At 39.3% G+C, this 18,841-nt stretch overlaps 1 protein-coding gene and 1 long non-coding RNA gene across 9 annotated transcripts in view; one reads left to right on the top strand and one right to left on the bottom strand.

Annotated features, from left to right (window-relative positions):
• SLC35B3 (solute carrier family 35 member B3) overlaps nucleotides 1-4,061 on the bottom strand; it is a 28,131-nt gene extending 24,070 nt beyond the window's left edge. Inside the window, exons 1-2 of one of the 4 annotated variants that reach the window (XM_037842789.1) lie at nucleotides 3,411-4,061; nucleotides 637-927 (exon numbers count right to left, since the gene is read on the bottom strand). In XM_037842789.1, the coding sequence (XP_037698717.1) occupies nucleotides 637-837 (201 nt within the window). In that variant the 5' untranslated portion in view covers nucleotides 838-927; nucleotides 3,411-4,061. The remainder of the gene's footprint in view (nucleotides 1-636; nucleotides 928-3,410) is intronic. The other 3 variants (XM_037842791.1, XM_037842788.1, XM_037842787.1) reach the window with 3 other exon arrangements.
• Nucleotides 4,062-4,117: 56 nt separating this feature from the next.
• LOC119539331 overlaps nucleotides 4,118-18,841 on the top strand; it is a 749,444-nt gene continuing 734,720 nt past the window's right edge. For all 5 annotated transcript variants that reach the window (XR_005217844.1, XR_005217843.1, XR_005217845.1 and 2 more), the window contains exons 1-2: nucleotides 4,118-4,612; nucleotides 7,361-7,459. This is a non-coding gene — a long non-coding RNA (uncharacterized LOC119539331). The remainder of the gene's footprint in view (nucleotides 4,613-7,360; nucleotides 7,460-18,841) is intronic.

Genomic DNA, 18,841 nt, shown 5'->3' with positions numbered 1-18,841 from the left:
CAGAAAAGAAGAATCAGGAACTGATGCTATAAATACTAAGACAATTGTAAAATAGATTTGCTGATGATGCTTTAAAATAAAGTCCAACTACTGGAAGTTACTTAAAAAGCTAAACTTTAATCAGAGACTACAGAAGGTTTTAAAACTTACATAGTAAGATAAACATAAAATATCCTGATATATCTTTGGAAAAGTGACCTTTTATTATTAGCTCCAAGAATCAAGGGTAAATTGGGATATGGCTTTTGTACTAACATTCAATTTTACTGGAAAGTTATGTTCCAAAATACCAATACTTCAATCATTCATTCTTTTGCAAACTAACATATGGTTGCAATCAGCAACATTTTATTAAATATATTAAAAAACATTTTTATAAATTTTTCAAGATGTCTGCCCCCAGCATCCTTTAAAATAAAAATACTTAACTCTGAAATTGTGGTTTCTGTTTTCAATAGACTTTCTTTTAAGAAGCTTTTAATACCTCTATACTAAGAAATCATTTATGAATACACTGGTACCCTAGTAAAGGAAAATATCTTGAACAAAACTTTAAGTAAGCACTTAAAATTGGCCCATATTGCTCTCAACTGTCATAAATAATTAACATATTACAAACAAATAACTATTTTTTACCTGTAAATATCCATAAATTAGATAAAATACAAAAATTCCAGCAACACATATGAAAAATTGAGTATATTTGTTAAATCTGCTGAGATTTATGCCAAGTACTACTATGTCATCTATTGACTTGATGTGTGGTGACATTGCTTGGGTTTTGGAAGGGACAGTGATAGAAACATATTTCCTGGAGCTGTTGAACTTGAGATCCATTGTTCCTATTTTGCTGCATTCAGTGCTTCCAAAGTTATCTTTGTTGATCTGCTATCTTTTGTTCTGTCCTTTGGTTTGCTGAGCCAAGACCTAGAGTAGGAAATAAGCAATTAAGGCAAAACATTTAGGTCAGAGTAAAATCATATGCTCCAAATCATACTTTAAAAATTATACAGATAAGTCTCATTCTCTCTGAATACTAATATATCAATTCCCCTACTCAAGCTTCCAATCACCAAAAACAATATGCCTACTCTCCAATTTAACTTCACCAGCTTCACCTGATAAAGACCAATAAATCATTAAATTAAATATATACCATGCTTTTTCCAAAGCAATAAAGCAAAAGCTAGCTGGTACTTCTCATTTCATCAAAGAAGTAAACATGCCTTTTTGTTTTTATCTTACTATATAAGTTTTAAAACGTTCTGTAGTCTCTGATTAAAGTTTAGCTTTTTAAGTAACCTCCAGTAGTTGGACTTTATTTTAAAGCATCATCAGCAAATCTATTTTACAATTGTCTTAGTATTTATAGCATCAGTTCCTGATTCTTCTTTTCTGTAATTAAAGATTTACTTTAATTTGAGTATTTAATATTTTCCCTCCAAAACAAACCTCTTCTTCCTCTATATTCCCAATCTCACTTTACAGTACCAACTATTAAACAGTCACAGAAGCCAAAAATCGGGGAGTTAGACTCTTTCCTTTTCCTCACATTCTACATTCATAAATATATTCAGTGTTTCCCACCCTACCATCAAACAGCTGTTTTCTCTTGCCTAGATTACTAAAGTAACTTGCTATAATCTCTTCTTCCGTTTCTGATCCATCTTTCACACAGCTCAATATGAATTTTGATCATAGTGCACCTCTGCTGAAAGCCCTGTGAACTGAAAACTGGTTGGTCCCCTGGACTCAGAGCATATTATACATATTTTTCCCAATACATAAATTATAACAGTATAGCTTTTTTGTTTTCATGTCTACTTCTCCTATAAGCTTATTACTTCCTGAAGGAAAGAGATGATGTATCTTCATATCATGTTCTAGGATGTAAAAAAAGTTTAAGATGCTAAATGAAAGACTCTTGTCTTTTAATAAACATCATTTAATCAAAATCATTCTGCTATTTTCCAACACTTTGTCACTTCACTTCTAACACATCTATTGACAATGATTTATGCCAGACATGGATTTAAAAACCTCTGGCACTACCACTTCTAAAATATCTGTGCCAAAATACTGACACCTCTACAGAAATTTCCCACAAGGTCTATGAAATAACATGGAAATAAATTTGTTTTCTTTGCTTTCTGGAGTCACTAACACCGCAAAACCTGCCCTTAAGAGCCTTACATTTAGAATGCAGCCCTGCTCACGAATCAGGACATACTTTTTTCCTATCACTGGTCAGACTGTGTGACTGATGATAGGAAGACCCTGCAATCACTGATACCCAGTAACTGTGATCCCTAATGTTTGCCAAAACACTTTCATTTCAAACATCGATGACAGACATTGATTATCATCTAAAAAAACTGGGTCAAAGCCCTTGTTACTACAGGGAAAAAAATCAAGCATGGAATTAAAATCTGTTTTCAAATGAAACATGTTTATTTTGCTTTTAAAATTCTCAGTAATCCTTAAACTTAAAGTTTAAACTTTACACTAAAGTATTAAAAGTATAAAAACTAAAGTATAAAAAAACCACAGGAGTGATTGACTGTTTTGAGTCCTATTCTTAAAGCCAAGCAATACTGAACAAGTAATTTTGAACACTGTATAAATAATTCAAATAAATGCTAAAATGGAATTAAAACATAGCAATTCTAACAGTGAACACTTAAAAATTGTAAATAGCTGGGAATGTTGATTTACATAACCTTCTGAAGTCAAATTTATCTCAGTTAATTTCTTAATCTAGTCTTTTCAACACTTTGGATAAATGTCCCCCATTACAAAAAAGTAAATAATGGGGAAAATGTGTCGTTACAGTGTGAGTAACCTGATAAAATGTGATTCCATTCTTTGTCACACTCAGAGTTACAAATAAGATTCTTGCCTTCATATCTTGATTAACTGAATCTTGAATAGTAATTATAACCTATGGTATATGATTATCAAATACTGCAAAATGAGATTCTGGCTCATTATTTTGTATACACTTCGTTTCACAAAGTTCGAGTAATTGTGTGTGCGAATTTTGCAAGGTTACTTCTTTTTTTTCAAGGGAGAAAACAAAATTTAGGATTTAATATACAATACAAGTAGTACATGTAACACTAAATTACTTTCAACTGTTAGCTGTATCTTTCTCTTCCAAGTTCCAAAGTAACTCAATTTAATTAAAAAACAATTCTAGGTGTGTGAAATCTGCAGAAAATACGCATATGCCCAACCCTCCCCCTAAACTGTCTGCCCATCAAATCATTCCGTCTTCTACTTTCAATATTCTTTTAAAAGAAAAATAAAAAGGACTGGAGAGAGAATTCAGCTGCAAAGGCTGGAGGAACACGGAGAACTTCTAACTGAAGTTTATGACATGGATTTAATGAGCAGGCTAGAATAATCACCTTCCACAGCAAGTCAAGCGGAGAGAAGTACAGCTGAGGGCCCTTATTTAACGAAGAACCCGGAAGTAGTTGTTGAGGAATCCAAGCGACTGACAGTTCTCCGAAGGCCCAGAGCACCGCTGAAAGACCCCCACCCGGAAGAGGCCTGAGGGAGTCCTCGCCAGCCGGAGAGGGGTAAGGGGCGAGCATGAACAGATGCTCCTCCCTGGACACCCTGCGCTTACGGTGCTGTTCTTTTAAAAAGGAAGTCACCCGCTCCTTGCATTCCGACCACACTCGCTCCCCGCATACTCTTTCTGGCTGAAGAAGGTGGGCAGTGTCAAGATTCTCTGAGGGAAGGGAGGTCCGAGTCCCAAACACGGCGGAGGGCCCCGGGAAGGAGGCACGCCGACCTCAGAGCTGGTGTAGCACCTGCAAAGGTGACCCCAGCCCAGGTGGCGCCTCAGCCAGACGGAGAGTCTCCCTTCCCGAGGTCTGTCGCCATCACGTCCACTCCCACTCCTGTACTTCCCAGCACAGCAGCAGCCTCCTGTAAAAGCACTCGCGTCGCCGGCGCCCGCGCGCCACTTCCGCCTATGTGTCCCGGCGCGCGTGCGCAGTCCCGGCCTCCCACTCCCTCGCCGGCGCTAGCCGCCGACCGAGTAGAATGCAGCGTTGCATGTCGCGCATGCTCTCTCCACTCCGGGGAGCGATGCTGTAGAGACCTGGTGGGCCCGGCGGTCGCAAAGACAGCGATTAAAAATGGCTGGAGGCAGCGAACGCCGATCGCGTCGAGCACGCTCATCCTTTGGTCGGCGCTCCTCGCGTTCCGGGTCTGAGGGCCTCTGCAGCCCTAGCGGCGCAGCTGCCCGTCTCACCCGCCCCACGCGCCCTTTGAGCGCCCAAGCCGTGAGCATCTTTCTTGTCAGTAGCCCTTGGCTGAAATATGAGCAGGCAGCCAGGTGCTGAATGTTGGAGCTGGATTCTGAAGTTCCCTGTTTCTCCTACTCGCTTTAAAAGAGATGGGCCCAGTCGCAGTACCTGCATAGGCTGCCATGTTCGTGCCTGATCCGTATCTGATTTTCTGGTGAAGGTGGACTGAAGTAACCCACGGGTTGCCTCTGGCGTAATAATTCAGCTTGTAGCTACAGCAAGCCTGGTCCCTGCAACATCATAAAAATGTTGCCAACGTTGCTTTGACAGTGCTACTTACTGCTCGGAAGGTAAATCCCTTATCTTGAAGACCAGCCATCAAAACTTTTCCTAAACATTTACCTCGCATGTAGGAACAAATCTATAATCACTAAGAGGAGTGATGTAAAAACCAAGATAGGACCGGCGATAAGTTGTTTTAGAGAACACGTAACTAATGACATGTAAGGAAACAATTATCACAAGGAAGTCAGTGGAAAAAATTTTAATCTTCCTTTGGCTGCCCAGGAATGGCTTGAATTAATATATATGTTAGATCCCAGTCAGTTATGTATAGCCTTTAAAATTTCACAGGAATTATGCATAAAGGGCAGCGTTTTGTATTTGGAGTGAGTGTGTGGGTGAGTGGGGCGGGAGGGTATTGGATTGAGACAGGTATCTCGTATTCTAAATGATGGTGAGAAAAAGAGGGTCTGACCCAAGTGGTAGGCATCTTCATATCATTCTTACCAATCTTTTTAGGGCGGTGTTACCAACATTTTGCAAATGTTGAAACTGGAAGTTAGGGATTTAAGAAAAATTCTTGAAGAAATAGTAGAGGTAAAGTCTTTCAATCATGCCATGCTGTCACCAGAATAATGTGAATTTAATACTACTCTAAACCATTTATACAACCGTTACGTGTAGGTTAATGTACTTAATCCATAAATTACAAACAGAAGATCCCTGCCCTCAGGGAGTTAAGAGATACATGTGACTAGATAAATGACAGTATAAAACAACTAACAATACAAGTGGTGTCATAAGACACTATCCAATCATGCCTGGACAATTACAGTGGCCTTCTAATAGGTCATTTTACCTCCTTTTTAAAAATTCTTTACAGCCTAGTTCCATTCAGGATCCTGGCATGGACACTTGAAGCCAGTCCTAATAGTTTGCTGGGATGGCTTTTTTGAAGCTGGAATGTAATGAAAGCCTACAGTAAATAAGGTGGGGGTGGCAGAACTGCCTTGGTAGAATGTTGAGGAAGGAATGAGACGCCTCAGGGGGATGGTATTCTTGAAGGGAGTTTATGTGAGAACAAAGAACCCAACTCCTGACTGTGTCCTTGGGAAGACCCAGTGGACAGTGCCTTCCATAAGTCAATAAGAAATGCCCTGGTGAGAAGCTCAGGGCCCTCTGTAAAGCCAAGGTTGAAGTTGGAGACGCTCCCATGGAACTAAGCTCACTAATATCATTGGGGCTGATAGGAGTGATAGGATTCCAGAATAGCAGAAGCCCAGTAGCAGTATTTAATCCACAGAAGCAAGGTGAATATAATTACTGTAACAAGCAGCAAAGACAGGGTGGCAACCAGGGTGCCTTGAGCTTTAGGCATGTATCAGCGTGTTCCTAAGGGTGAGACACATATACATCCTACCAGCACAGTGCTTGTCTTGAATAACCAGAAAAGTAAACACACAAGAAGAATGAGTGGGCAAAAGGCTCACAATCAGCTGCCTCAGTAAGAGTAACCTCATACCCAGCCCCATCAATTAAAGGGGGTCCAGGCCCCTTGAGGAAGAACCCTGCAATGCCACTGCAAATACCTGCAATAGATACTCCTCAGTACATCTCCCAAAGGACCTGAAGCCGTTTACCCAAGGACTTGTACACTGTGGAAAGTGAATTACTAGCTTTTCAAGAGTTTTTTTTTTTTTTTTTTTTTTTTTTTACATAGGGACTAAGCTGAAACTACCACCAAAGGACCCAAAATGGAAGCCAGTTGATAAAACGAGTTCTGGCCAAACTTTGTCTCACTGGGCATCCAGTGGGACTGTGGACTTACCGTAGGGTTAATTCTCTGGATCCTAAGGGCATAATCGGTATTGACATACTCCGATCTGTGGAGTAAGAGTTATTATTAATATGGTAGGAAGGGCCAAGTGGAAGCTCTTGAAATTGTCTCCTCTCCTTGGTGCAAGGTAGTGAATGAGAAGCATATTTCATCCCAGCTTGCACTACAAGCAAAGACTTAAAAAATATGTGGGATGATGACTTCCGTCATATCCCCATCTAATTAATCTTTTTTGACCCCTGGAAAAAAATAGGTGGATCATGGTGTTTTTTGGTGGCCTACTATAAACTTAACCAGGTGGTAACTCAAATAGCAGCTGCTGTGCCATAGGTGATATTTTGACTAGAATAGATAAAAGTAGCCTCTAATACTTGTTACATGGCTATTGAGCTGGCAAATTCCCCATCAGTAAAGAACCAAAATAACTTGCTCTTTCGTGAAAATGACTGCAGTATGTATTCAACATCTTTCACCGGGACTATAACTTTCCTTCCTTCTGTCAACAATTTAGTAGTCCTGCAGGAACTTTGATTGTCATGAAATTTAGTTCGTCCTCTGTATTGCTGCTGTCAATATGCTGATTGGACCTAGAGACACAACACAAGTACTGAATACCCTAGAAAGAACAATGTGTTCCATAGGGTGGGAGATAAACCCTTTAAGGATTCAGAGCCTGCTAAATTTGGGGATATGTCCAATAATCTGGGAGAATCTGTGCCATCCTCTCTTAGTTTGGTTTCCTTTGGAATAAGGGCTTGCAACAAGAACTTTTATGTAGATAGGTTATTTGGAAGGTCATCCGAGGAAGTGAAAGGTAGATAGCAGAGAAAGAAGAAAGGTAATGCTAGTGTTTATTATTGAGGTTGCTGCTCTGGGCGGTGGGGGTGGGGGGGGGGGGCTGAATTCCAGAAGGACCGAAAGCCTGAAAGATGGGAGTTTGGAACATTTATCTGCTAATTCCTGTTCCTTGAACTTCCAGAATGCCCATGAGCACAATCTAGAGGACACCTGTAGTATCAAAGAAGTCTCTGAGGAAAGAACCAGAGAGACTCTCGATGCCTGCTTGAGCTGAAACACAGTAAGTATAAAGTGGATCTACACTCACACAAAAACGATTTAGGTATTGTCATGTCAGAAAAGTGCGGCAGTAATCTGTTATATGATGAAAACGGTACATAAGGATCAGGCCTGAGCAGATCCAGAGGGCACAAGTAAGTCGGATGAGAAACGGCCCAGATTATCCTACTACCTACCACTGTTGCACCAATGCCTGTCCCTCAGCTCACACCTATGGGCTCTTAAGGTGCTTCCCTATGGTCAATTAAGGAAAGAGGGGAAAAACCCACAAAAAACTCACATGGGCCTTATACAAAGATTGGTTAGCTTGATATGTTGATGTGAGCAGAAAATGGATTACTGTTCTACTGCAGTCCCACTCAGAGGTAGTCCTAAAATACAGCAGTAAGGTGAAATGCCCCCAGTGGACAGAGTTGTAAGCCCTTGGTTATCTGCCTTGCATGGGGGGCAGAAATGCCCTGTCCATCGTGAATAGTGTCTAATGTTGGTCAGGGCCAAGAAGAAGCAACATTGGAAGATTGGAGACAAAAATCTCCATGGGAAGGAGGCATGTGGATAGACCTAAGGGTGGAGGCACAAAACCTGTGAATCTTTGCATCTCTTTTAATACTTCATATAGAGCTTTCACCACAGAGGAGACCTTCAACAACAAAGTGGACAGGATAACTTGTCCAATGCATGTGACTCAGTCTTGGCTCTCAGCTACTTTGGTGCTTGCATAATGAGCTCATGCAGGAAATAGCCATGGTGGCAAAGAGGGAGCATATGCCTGGCCCCTTAGGTTCACTCTTGGGGCCTTGTGAAGCTGTTGTGATTACTGCCCCTTTGACTATCCTTCCCGCCAGGAGCAGAGGTTGATGCTGAGCCTGCGATATGGTACAGTCCCTTAAGGAGAGCAGCCAGCTACTTGATCACATTAGAATCCTGCCTACCTGGAGAGAGCATGATTTGTCCTCATGGAATTGATGCTTCTCTGCATATGAATTTGCCCTGCCCACGGTGCCTCTATGAGCACTACCATGTGATAGGTTAACAGAATCCCTGCTTTTCTGACATAACATTGTCTCAGTCTAGGGGACCCATTTTATGGGAAAGGAGATGTGATAGCTGGGCTCATGACTGTGAGATCTGCTCTTCCTACCATATATTGAATCACCTGGAGGCAGTTAGCCTAATTAGAACACTGGCATGGTCTACTAAATGTTAGTGTGTTAGTTTGCCAGGGCTACTATAACAATCTACAGACTAGTTGGCTTAAACAACAGGAATTCATTGTCTCAGTTTTGGAGGTGGAAAGTCCCAAATCAAGGTATCAGAAGGATCATGCTTTCTTTTAAGTCTGTAGCATTGTGATGGTGCTTGCCAACAATCCATAATTCACTCTCTGACTAGTCATATGGCCATCTGTCTCCTTCTGTCTCCTCCTGACTGTGTCCAAATTTCCTCTGCTTATAAGGACTCCAGTCATGTTTGACTAAGGCCCACCCTAGTTTAGTTTGGCCTCACCTTAACTAATAACATCTTCAAAGATCCTATTTACAAAATGGGTTCGCATCCACAGGATCAGGAGTTAGGAATTGAACATGTCTTTATGGTGGGCATGATTCAACCCCACCTGCTCAGAAACAATACCCTGATAGGGTTGGGATACTATCTTCCAGAAGTATATGCACAGAACCAACAGCTGTTGCCCAATAGCTAGAATACATGAGTCTGCAAACCAAGGAATGGAAATAGTACTGACCTCTCTTACCATACCTCATTCCTCCACTGGATTAGAGGTTCTTGACTCTATGAAAAAATGCTTCTACTAGAGAATATTGCAGGAGTCACTGATACTGAGATTCTGACTACGCCCTGATCATTTGAGTGCCTCGTACTAGTCGACAAGCAGGTAGAGAAGAGACCTGGAGAAGGACTTGCAACATGTTAGACACTGAGTATTATGAATGTTGCCCTATATGATGGGCACAAAGAGGATATATGTCTGCAGACTAGGGGATTCACTTGGTATTTCCATGTCAAGTGATAATGGCGAATGGGCAGTTGCAGTAACCATGACCTCAAAGAGCAAACCAACTTACTACTCAGACATCTCAGTCATCCCACTAGGTAAGCAACCCAGACCAAATGTGAGATAAATCTTGAATGGGTAGTAGATGAGGGAAAAGATGCCTATCAACTACAGCCTCAGGACAAGCTGCAGCAGCAGTATCTCTAGCTGATTCTACTAACCCTTGTGTAGTAAATCTTACGAGTTTGCATCCCCTCAACCTCACCTCTGTGGCTGGGATGAAGAGTTCTTCCCAATCACTACTTGCAGACTGCAACTTGCCTCAAGCTTTCATATGTTTTTCCTTTCTGCTTCTGGGCTTTTCTGGTGATACTGAGGCCTGCAGGAATTCATTGTCCACACAGCACACACACGCACACATGCATGCACACACACATGCATACACACATGCAGCTGTCCCGTGAGAAGTGGGGTGGGGTGTGTGAGTTAACACCCCCAGGCAATGATCCATCAATGGCAGATGGGGACCTATGGATAAGTGCTCTTGCCTTCCATCCCCCAGGAGGACAATTTTGGGGGTCATTCTCCTATGCTTCTCAGGATTTCCTGGGGATCAAATCCCTGTGACCCAGCTATGGTGTTAAAACAACATTATCTGAACATTTTCCTTACACCAGAAAGAATCGGAATAAGAATAACAAATAAATGTTCAAAAATAGATTGGGATGATGAATGCACAACTATATGATGGCACTGTGAACAGTTGATTGTACACCATGGATGATTGTATGGTATGTGAATATATCTCAATAAAATGAAATTAAAAAAAAAAACATTATCTGCCTTTTTATTCTCCAGTGTCTCACTCTCCCTGTTCCCTTCCTTCATTGTCCTCAGATCACCTCCAAAATGTGCTACCTATAATCAAGTCCTTGTTTTAGGCTCTGTTTTCAGGTGAAACCAAAGTAGGACACCTGTATTGATTCATTCTTCTTCCCTCCCTCTCTCTCTTGCTTTCCCTTCCTTTCCCTTCCCTTCTCTTCCTTCCATTCTCCTTCCTTCCTTCCTTCCTTCCTTCCTTCCTTCTCTCCTTCTTGTCTTTCTTTGTTTCAGTACATATTTATTCAGTATTTACAATAAGCTGAGCACTAGTATGTGTTGTAGATAACTCTCATGGAACTGGTATTCTAATTGGAGAAGACAGACAATAAGTTAAGTGATTTGGAATTTTAGAAAGTGATAAGTATTACAGAGAAAACTAAAGAAGGGAAAATAGTTCCAGGGATTTCTAGGGCTGGGGTGGAAGATGGGAAACATTGCAGTTAGGAAAATTGACTTAAGGAAGTTGAAGGACTGAACCATGTATGTTCCTGGGAAAGAGGTTTCTACGTAACCAATGCAGAGACCCTGACATGACAGTATGCCTGGAACTGCAAAGTGGTTGGTGTAGCCAGAGCTACAAAGGTTCTACTTACAAGGGATTCCTACCCGTGGGAATGGATTAAGCTTAAGAATTCTGCCATGCATAACTCCAAGCCACCACAATCACTTACCTCTTTTCTATCTGCTCTAAAGGATAACTTAAACAGCATTTTCAAACCAGGCAGTTCATTGGTAGATGTGTGGTTCCCTATGCACTGGAGAGAAAGATTAGTTAATACAATTTTGCTAAACATTAATTTACTAAATATTTATTGAGCACTTACTGTCCATGCTCGTAGGCATTGTGGATGTGCTGATGAACAAGACAGATGTGGATCCTTGCCCTGATCAAACTCACAGTCTGGTGGTATAGACAATTAATTACACAAGTAATTACAACATGATTGGTGCTAATGATAAGGGAATTATCTGTAGGATGTGATAAGAGCTATGGACTATGTCAATGAGGCTGTGGTTATAGAGTCAATTCTCCTGCAGGCTGGTTAACTTCTCTGCCAGTTTGGATATATTATGTCCCCCTGAAAAAGCCATGTTCTTTAATGCAGTCTTGTGAAGGCAGATGTATTAGTGTTGATCAGGTTGGAACCTTTAGATTGAGTGTTTCCATGGAGACGTGACTCAATCAGCTGTGGACCAGACATTTGATTGGATAATTTCCATGGAGGTGTTAACCCCACCCATTCAGGGTTCGTCTGAATTAAATCACTGGAGCCATAGAAAAGAGCTGACAAACAGAAGGAACTCAGAGTTGGTGCAGCAGAGACACATTTTGAAGATGGCCATTGAAAGCAGACTTTCACTAGTCCAGTGTTTGCCTGGGAGAAACTAAGAGAAAAATGTCCTGGGAGAAAGCCAGTTTGAAACCAGAACTTCAGAGCAGACGCCAGCCATGTGCCTTCCAGCTAACAGAGGTTTTCTGGATGCCATTGGCCATCCTTCAGTGAAGGTACCCTATTGTTGATACCTTACCTTGGACACTTTATGGCCTTAAGACTGTAACTTTGTAACCAAATAAACCCCCTTTATAAAAGCCAATCCATTTCTGATGTTTTGCAAAATGGCAGCATTAGCAAATCGAACAACTTCCAAGGCCATAGGCTTTTCTCACTACAACTGGCTCTCTCCTAAATGCATCAAAGTTTACAGGGCTGGACCACTTGTGGACACCAGTCCCCACTCCCCTTCTCTCCCAGCATTAATAATTTCTTCAGTGCAAAGTTCTATATAAAGAGGTAGCATATGAAATGAGATGGAGAAATACTCATTTAGCAGCTGGTTTGAGAATTTCTTTGGAAACCAAAACAATTTTTTTTTTTTTTGTAAGAAGTAAGTCCATAAGCCTCTTAGGAGATTGTTTCTTTGGGGGTCCTGTTAACATGAAATTTCTTTCCTTTCTTAGAGCAGTGCTATCCAATAGAAATATAATGTAAGTCACATATGCAATTTTAAGTTTTCTGCTAGCTACTTTTAAAAAGTAAAAAGAAACAAGTGACATTAATTTTAATAATATGTTTTATTTAAATCAATATATCCAAACTATTATCATTTCAGCATATAATCAATATAAAATTACTGAGATATTTTCCATTTTTTAATTCAAAGTCTTGTATAAAAGTGTGATCACACTTACAGCACATCTCAATGCAGAGTAACCACATTTCAAATAATAGCACATGTGACTTCTGGCTCCTGTATTAGACAGCACAGTCATGGAGCACTTCGATTAATTCTCATGATATATTTGAAGGGAAACCATTTTAAATGCTAGAGAAAATCCAGGAGCACAGATCAAACCTGCATGGAGAAAGGAAGGAAAAAGAGGGCCAGTTGTGTGGTATGGCTGAGAAAGGACTTTGGGGAGAATGTAAGTATCTAATGGGAATTTTTAAGTTAGTGTACATGGGATGTAAGTTCTAATACCATTCCTTTGTCTCCTTATAAAGCTTCAGTAAGTCATGCCGCCATGCAGGTGAATTATTTTAGGTGAACTTGAAGAAGTGCTAAATTCTGTGGCCAGGTTAGTGTGGGGTAAAAATAGAGAGTGCTCCCGGGGATGTAGGAGCAAGTGGGTGGGAAAGCTGCTAAGACCTGTTTTATGCAAGATAAGCATCTCTCTCCCCCTCTACTGCAAAATAATTCTTGGAGGATTTATGACTGTACTTTTTCATCCTAAATATTTTTATCATGGCTGATTTTTTTTCCTCTTCTTTCCATCTCATGTGCCACAAGTTACTACTACTGAAAACCAGCTCCTGTTTGAAACTCTCTTCTATAATTCTGTACTTCCCAGGTCTCCTACCTCTTTCACCTTTTTGGTTTGTCCCTTTTTTGTCGTCTTCCTTCTTCCTCTAAATGTTCAATGTTTCAGATTTGGTCTCCCAGCTCTTTTGTATATATTCCTTTCAGAAAAGAAGTTCAATTTAATGGCTACAACCTTGTCACCTGCATCTATACCTGCACAGCTAACGTCTCACCTATGCTTTGGTCAAAGTGCTTGCTAGATATACCCAGAGTTATTTCCCTAATGGGGAGAGGAAGCTTGGATATTTATCTTCCAATTCCTGGATGAGCATTTAGCTTAAGGCTGTTAATTTCCCAGCCTTCTCCAAGCCAGCAAGCAAAGCCAAGAGAACACACTCTGGCAGAGACTTCAGTGGGATACTGGGTTTACAGTCCAGCCAGAAATGACCAGAAACACACCTGTAGTTGAGCAATGAGAGGGTACCTGCCCTATGGGATAAAGGTGGGGCATCTCAGAAACAGAGTATAAGAAAGGAGTTCTTACCAGATTAGTGCTTCTGTTAGGTCATTTGGGGGAGGGTTCAAGAAAGCAGAATTTCCTCTGGGATTGTCTGCACTTGGGAAACAGAGATCACTGTATGAATGGGTATCTTGGCAATTCTTATCTAGAAGGAGGAGACAGCAAAAGGGAAGCTAAATATATAGATAACACCTCTTAGGTTTTAATGTATTGGAATAGCTAGAAGTAAATACCTGAAACTACCAAACTCCAACCCAGCAGTCTGGACTCCTGAAGACAGTTATATAATAATGTAGATTACAAGGGGTGACAGTGTGATTTATCTAGTGTATGGATGAGTAGAAAAATGGGGATAAAAACTAAAGGACAAATGGGGTGGGATGGGGGGATGATTTGGGTGTTCTTTTTTCACTTTTGTTTTTTATTCTTGTTCTGGTTCTTTCTGATGTAAGGAAAATGTTCAGAGATAGATTGTGGTGATGAACGCATAACTATGTTATCATACTGTGGACAGTGGATTGTATATCATGGATGATTGTATGGTGTGTGAATGTATTTCAATAAAACTGAATTTAATAAAAAAATAAATAAATAAAATAAAAAAAAACTAAAGGACAAATGGGGTGGGATGGGGGGATGATTTGGGTGTTCTTTTTTCATTTTTATTTTTTGTTCTTGTTCTGGTTCTTTCTGATCTAAGGAAAATGTTCAGAGATAGATTGTGGTGATGAACGCATAACTATGTTATCATACTGTGGACAGTGGATTGTATACCATGGATGACTGTACGCTGTGTGAATGTATTTCAATAAAACTGAATTTAATAAAAAAAAAAAGTTAAAAAAAAAAGGGAGCCTAAAGCTGGATTGGTAAAGAAGCAGCTGTCACTAATATTAGCCAGGATAGGGGAATGTTTGACCATTTTGGGGGTTTGGATCATGTTCTTGTTTTTGTCTGTGTTCAGACATGATTACAGAGTGGGCTTGTTTTTGTCCTGATCCCTCATGGTCAAGAGTAGCCTTTCTGATGTTGGTGTTTTATGAAACTGTTTTATGTTTGAAAGGAGAGACCCCCAGCCTAGCTGTGAATGCCAGGCCAGCTCCCAGCAGCACAGAGGCCTAGCACATAGTTTTTACTTGTTCAATACTATGGTCGGGTACTGGAATGGGGAGTGCTAAGACAAATGAGACACCAAGAGCATCTGCTACACCTAACTTCCCCCATCCTACAAATTGCTGTGCGATGAATATTGATATTTCCATAATACTTCTTTCATCATAGTTTTACCATGTGTATTAGTTTTCTGCAGTAAACCCAGCAGCTTAGAACAGCACCCATTTATTAGCTTGCCATTTTGTAGGTCAGAAATCCAGATATGTACAGCCTAGTTCTCTGCTCAAGGTGTTGGCTAAGGCTGTGGCTTTGTCTGGAGCTTAGAGTCCTCCTCCAAGCTCATTTAGGTTTTTGGTAAAATGCAACTCCTTGCAGCTATAGGGCTGAGGTCCCCCTTTCCTTGAAGGCTATGAGGCAGGGACTGCTCTCAGCACCTACAATCCTTGCCATGCATCCCCCCTCTATCTTGTGCTTTGAATCCCTGACTTGCTGTGTCTATGACCTCTAGTTCCAGATTTAAAGAACTTGTATGATTTGGTCAGGCCCACCAGGGTAATCTCCCTTTTGAGAGAGATTGCTCTTTCAAAATCAACTGATTAGTTACCTTAATGATACCTGCAAAATCCTTTTTGGCACGTAATGCAATTTAATCATGGAAGTGTGATACCGCATCATATTCACAGGTTTGCCCATACTTAAGAGCAAGTTTAGGTCATTGGAGTCATCTTAGTGTTCTATCTCCCACATAAGGATTTAAAAGTGTAAATGAATTCCCATTACCAGTGGGGGGAAGTTCAATTTCCTTATCCTGGTTTTTAACAAACTCAAGAATCTGGAGACATCTCCCAACTTCTGAATTTTTGGTGTCCACTTCTTCAGTTTATTCAGCTTGTTTTCTCCCTCCCTTGTCTCCACGTTACTGCCTTTAGCTCACATGGTTTACTTTGTTCTTAGCATAGCTTGGAAGCTTTCTAGGATCTGATCCTGATTCCCTCGCAAGCTCATGGTCCTCAGCCACACAATATGTGAAGCGTCCTCATTTCTTCTAGCTGTTCCCTAGGTCTAGGAGAAAGGTTCTCAAACATGGGTGACCACCTCCTACTTACAGTGGAGAAAAGAGCTGTTAGCTTACCTACCATATCTATTCGTGCCTTATACAGTGACTGAGGAAATTCATGGTGAAAATGAAGGATCACTACACAAACACATTTCTGGAGGATTTGATTTAGCTATGGATATGTATGATTAATATTTGAATTGCAATGCATATGTACACTCACGTTATCATTTGAAAATTTTAGCCCACACATACTGAGATGAAAATGTCCATTATTACATGTAGTAGGGCTAAAACAGACCTACAGCAATAAAATTAATAATGACAAGGATGAACTCAGAGTAATTTACAATTATAAAGCAAGAGAAAAGCAATTAAAAACCACAACCTATTTAAGTTTGATGATACACTTTTTAACAGCTTTATTGAGGCATAATTGACATAAACTGCACACATTTAAAGTGTAAAATTTGATAAGTTTTGATTTTTATATATATATATCCGTAAAACCATTGCCACAATCAAGATAACGAAGATATTTCTCACCCCTAAAGTTTCTCCAGCCCCTAATAAAGTCCCTCTCTCCCACCTGTCCCAGCCTGTACTGATAGCATTTGTCACTAGCTATGGACATCTGCAGGCAACCACTGATGCTTTCTGTCACAATAAATTGGTTTGACTTTTCTAGAATTTTTAGTAAATGGACTTGTATGGTATATACTCTTTTCTGTCTGCCATCTTTTTCCCATTCAACAAAATTATTTTGAGATTCATCCATGTTGTGTTTATCAGTAGTTCATTCCTTTTTATTGCTGAGTAATAATCCCTTACATATATATACCACAATTTATTGTTTCACCTGTGAATGTACATTTGGGTTGTTTCCAGATTTTAGCTGTTACATCTAGAGGTGCTGTGGACATTAATATACACATCTTTGTGTAGTAATGTTTTTTCATTTCTCTTGGGGAAATGGCTAACAGTAGAATGGAGTATGTTTAACTCCTTAAGACACTGCTAACCTGTTTTCCAAAGTGGTTGTATCATTATACATTCCCACCAGCAGTGGGTGAGAGTTCCAGTTGCTCCCCATCCTAGCCAGTGCTTTGTATGGTCAGTCTTTTCAGTTTTAGTCATTTAAAAATAGGTGTATGAGGTTTTAATTTTTGAAAGATGTGTTTGTTGGATATTGAATTTTAGGATGACAGATTTTTTTCTTTCAGTGCTTTAAAGACATTGCTCCAGTGTCTTCTAGCTTGCTTTGTTTCCTGTGAGAAATATGCTTCATTGACCACATGAAAGACGTAAGGTACTATTGTGGAGTTTTGTTGTTGTTTTGCTCATATACTTTCTGAATACAGATTGTGACCATTCAACAGCTGGAAGTATATAATTTCAAAGCAAGTTAAACTGAAAGTCCTGTTTAAGAGTGGTTATTTTATATTTTCAAATGAATCCAACAGAAATGGTTCTTGAGCGATTAAATGAAAGGACAATTTTTTATATAGTAGGTGGGCCAGATCAGAACACTGTACAACTTCAAGGCCCATATTGGAGTTTTAGGAAACAGTAGTACAGAGGAGATTAGATGGCTACTATACATCTTTGGAATAAAACTGCTGCTATTTAACATAAACTAGCATTAGGCGAATCAATCTTGTATCTATTCAAAGGGGAGAATTATTAGAAAGAAATCACTATCAACAAATTTCACTTAAGATGCTTTTAGGGAAATCGTAAGTTTCGATTCATTTATACAATTGAATAAAGTCCAAATTTATATGTAGTATCGAAAGCTTTCATTTGGCTATAAAATGCATTATAGTTCATTATTTTACAACTTTTTTGATGACATGTAATAAATAAGGTGAAAGATTTTTTTATATTATTAGGCTGATATTGGGAGTATCATACCAATTGTTAGTTAATTATAGTTGCGGTAAAAAGCAATTTGCTATATTTAATCCTAACAAATATATACAAATGCAAATCAATATGTGAAATTCATTCTGAAACTTTTCAGAGAAAATAATTGTGTACTATATAGACACATTAAATCATAATATATAATGTATACAAAAAATATCCTTATATTTAATTGATATAAAAACTGCTTTCAAAATATTGTATTTTTGCTCTTTAAAGAGACAAAGAAAGAAGTAGGAGAGAATTTAATCTATTTCTGTTTTTAGATAATATTGGACTAGTTCATGATGGAAAGATAGGTATTTATTTCTATTTTCCCTGTTGTCTAGAAATTTGTTTTCTACAGTTGAATAAACACAATTAAATGAAGTCTGAAGAGGTATATGGTGTGGCTCTTGCTTTTACTCTTTTAAGATATTTGGATAAAAGGTTTAAGGAAATGATTACTTCTTTTGGCTTATAAGCTAAAGCTTGTAAACTGGAACTATAATGATAAATTAATACCCCTAAAAATGAATTCACTTTTTTAAGATGAGTCATTTGTGTTACTAATGACTGAGTACCTCTAATTTCCTTTATTGTATTAAAAGTATTATGATTCATTTCTTTGTAGGTACCTGTCTAAGATATTCTTATGTATCCTTGTTATTCTTATCAGAAGAAAGAGAAATGTAAAAGAATGAGGTTTAATGTGATGAAGGTTTTTCTCAGCACTTGAATTAATCCTAAATTAATCAGCGCTTGAATTAATCCTAAAACCAAGAGTTTGCCTTTTTTATGTAAGAAATTTGTCACTCAGCTGTGTTTACCATGTATTGTTTCTTTTTTGAATCATGTCTATTATATTTTTGATTGTCATCCTGTTGACCCCATATCATCAAAATTCAGTATGTTTCTACTGGATTAGTTACTCTGTTATTGTTCAAGGTTATTGTTGATGGTATTATCAAGTTCATAAATTGCTACCATGAGTGTCGAATTTAAAGCAACTATCTGAAGTTTCTTTCTCCATAAAACCTTTTTTCAACCCCTCTCCCCACCTCTGAAGTTCGTAGAATTGTTTTTTATC

This window comes from Choloepus didactylus, chromosome 7 (genome assembly GCF_015220235.1).
Source record: "Choloepus didactylus isolate mChoDid1 chromosome 7, mChoDid1.pri, whole genome shotgun sequence".
NCBI classification, from domain to species: Eukaryota; Metazoa; Chordata; class Mammalia; order Pilosa; family Megalonychidae; genus Choloepus; species Choloepus didactylus.
Note: the sequence above shows the minus strand (reverse complement) of the source record. Positions and strands in the feature narration are given on the sequence as shown.